This window comes from Notothenia coriiceps, unplaced genomic scaffold (assembly GCF_000735185.1).
Source record: "Notothenia coriiceps isolate Sejong01 unplaced genomic scaffold, NC01 NC01_scaffold00038069, whole genome shotgun sequence".
NCBI classification, from domain to species: Eukaryota; Metazoa; Chordata; class Actinopteri; order Perciformes; family Nototheniidae; genus Notothenia; species Notothenia coriiceps.
Window position 1 is genome coordinate 29,186 of NW_011370770.1, and position 2,885 is coordinate 32,070.

Consider the following 2,885-nt stretch of genomic DNA (forward strand, 5'->3'; position numbering starts at 1 on the left):
TGAGTGGCTCTTTTACACACACACACACACACACACACACACACACACACACACACACACACACGCGCGTATCTACATCACAAAAATGTACTGTGGTCATATTTTCATGAACAGCTAAAACCACTTATATAACTACAGGCTAAAATCCAATAATATCTAAGGTATGCAAGTTATACAGTCCTCACCATTCACTGGCTATGGTCAGGTCTGGAGCCAGTAAGTCATGAAGACCTGGAAGCAGACATGAGAGTGAGTGTGAGGATCACAGACATAAATACAAATAAACTAAATCAGAAAGGAAGACTGACCCTCCTCAACAGAGACGTTTCCAATGAAGATATACTCTCCATATCCTCTGGTCAGCACGATACCCAGACTGTCAAACATAGAGAAGTATTTTGTTATTGACAGGAGTAATCATACTTTTACTCACTATTACTTCCTTGTTGCTTAAGAAAATTAAAACAGAAGAGATATTTCTCGCAGATATTTTTGCTGTTAATTATTTCACACAGGTAGAGGTGTTGCTTCATTAAATATGGTTGGCATTTAAAAACTAACACTTTCACAATTCTGTTAAGTTGGTAACAATCCAACAAACCTGAACGGTGTCTCATTGATGACGGTGTAGAAGTAATCATTCTTCAGGAACATCACCCTCGTCTTTGAGAGACAGAGAGAGGACACAAGTTTGAAAAATAATAGTGAACATGGAAAAAAGGAAGAGTTTGTATACTAAAATACAAGTACAGTAGATGAGTAGAACTTTCCCATCAAATGAAATCAATCTTCGATAAGACAAAAAGACAATAAAATCCCACAGGGAAAAAAAGAGAGGAGAATCTAAACTCTGATCGAACAGCTCCAGTTGCTCTCCACACAGATACACTCACATAGAAAGAGGTACTCACTCCTTTATCCACTGAAGTTCTCACGTCTAAAGACAACGTTCCACTTTCTCCTTTAACCATGGCTGTCCTCAGCTGAAACAGGACACACTTAGCACTTAACACAACTCACATTAACATACAAGAATATCAAAACAGAGATTTGAAAAAAGAGAGTGTGTGAGAGAGTGCTACTCACTTTCTCCTCTGTGTCTTCCCATTCCACCTCTGCCAGATCAACACTGTTATAATTGGGTTTTGGCTTCAGCGTCTTCCCCTCTTTATACTGTCACACACACAAACAGACAGATCTTTAGTAACCTATCCCATATTATATTTGGTTATTGCAATACATATGTCCCACAGGATTTTAAAGTTCCAGCAGTTTCTCAGCTGTACATTATGATCTTTGCCTGTACCAGAGGTCGTAGGTCAGGATGAGACAGGATGTAGCCATTGTTGGTGATAAGGTAGCCGTAACCATGTACACCCAGCTAAAGAGACAAAAAAATAAAATAAGGACGCAACAACACAGATCATTACCAAGCATTCATTAACACCTTATTGTGCATTACATGTCACTGACATTCAGAGAAGACTCAAGACAGCATGTTTACAGTATTTCATCCTTGTTTGTGACACAGTATATGTTTTGAATGGTTTACCTTGTATCTAGGAGCTAATCTCATCAGTTCTCTCAAGGCCACGTCTGTCCCTACCACTCCCAGCAGAATCCCATGAGACAACTGCAGGAAACACACAGCAGCTTCATATACAATTGCAGGTAGGGTCTGTTGAGATTAATGGTAATTAAAAAGTAAATACTTACAGTCTCTTCCTTTTTGCTGAACACAGGCATGGCTACTGAGGTCATCAGCAGGAGGCTTTGGGCCTGAGTGTTGAACAGCTATGGTACACAAACACATAAACAAAGTTACTTACTGTGTAGTTTTTGTTTAATAGCTAAAGTAGTTAGCTATCTTATGAGAAAACAACTGAAAATCTAAATTAAGTGGGTGAAGTTCATTCCTGTTGACCAAAGGTGGACAATCAAGTGAAATGGTGATAGACTGGACGGTGATAATAAATTAAGTTGTGCTAAATCTGTCTGAACCCACACACATTAACTAAGCTAAACGTTGTGAAGCAAAATAAGTTAGGAGATGTAAGCTAACTAATATTACCGTACATTAGCTGTTAAAGTAGGTAAGTAAAATGTTTTAGAAGTTGTGAAGAAAAGTTTTAAATATATTTACCGCAGTGAAACACAAATACCGTAGTGAAGTTAGTTTAAGGTTGCATAATTGAAAGACATGAACTACGGTTCTAGGCAGAACCTTTGCTTTCGTTTGCAGTTAGAGGACGTTTAGCCTACATCCGGGTTATTCTTAAAGAGCAACTTGCAGGTTAGAGACACCAGTGAATAAATGTGTAAGAAAATGATGAATACACTAGATTTTCCCAAAAATATACAGAAATATACAATACAGTGACATCTGGCGTCGTTTTAGTAAGACATTTTCACTTCCACATAAAAAAGCCTCTGCACGTGACCTCCCGCGTGTGACGTAACATATGGGAAACAAGGGGGAGAGCGGCCGGTCTAACGTATGAATAAACATGGATCACAATGCTAGTTTTGACACAGAAGAGGTTGAAAATATATATTCGAATGCATATGATTATAATTATGAGCCTGCTAGGCGTCCAAGAGACCAGGCCAAGGATTAGAAAAAATAACGGCCATCGGCGAGAAATGGAGCTTTGGTGTGTGGAGAACCAGTGGAGAACAGAGCAGCTGATTGGTGAGTGACCGGCGTTAGCATGTTAGCTAACGTCAGTCACATCACAACATTGTAAAGTTAGTAATCATATATCAGGCTATAACTAAAGTAGTATTGATAATTGTGAGCCTCTCCGCTCACACAGGGTTCAAATAGGGACGGAAAGAGCAGGTTGGTGGAACACAGGCGTTTATTAACTCCAAACAAAAATATG

The 2,885-nt window shown here is 39.0% G+C and overlaps 1 protein-coding gene across 1 annotated transcript in view; it reads right to left on the bottom strand.

The window, feature by feature from the left end:
* LOC104967969 (voltage-dependent calcium channel subunit alpha-2/delta-4-like) overlaps window positions 1-2,234 on the bottom strand; it is an 8,216-nt gene extending 5,982 nt beyond the window's left edge. Inside the window, exons 1-9 of the mRNA XM_010797512.1 lie at window positions 2,144-2,234; window positions 1,717-1,794; window positions 1,553-1,633; window positions 1,307-1,381; window positions 1,087-1,173; window positions 912-983; window positions 602-663; window positions 309-376; window positions 186-231 (exon numbers count right to left, since the gene is read on the bottom strand). Coding sequence (XP_010795814.1) covers window positions 186-231; window positions 309-376; window positions 602-663; window positions 912-983; window positions 1,087-1,173; window positions 1,307-1,381; window positions 1,553-1,633; window positions 1,717-1,761 — 536 coding nt within the window. The 5' untranslated portion in view covers window positions 1,762-1,794; window positions 2,144-2,234. The remainder of the gene's footprint in view (window positions 1-185; window positions 232-308; window positions 377-601; window positions 664-911; window positions 984-1,086; window positions 1,174-1,306; window positions 1,382-1,552; window positions 1,634-1,716; window positions 1,795-2,143) is intronic.
* Between the last annotated feature and the right edge of the window lie 651 nt (window positions 2,235-2,885).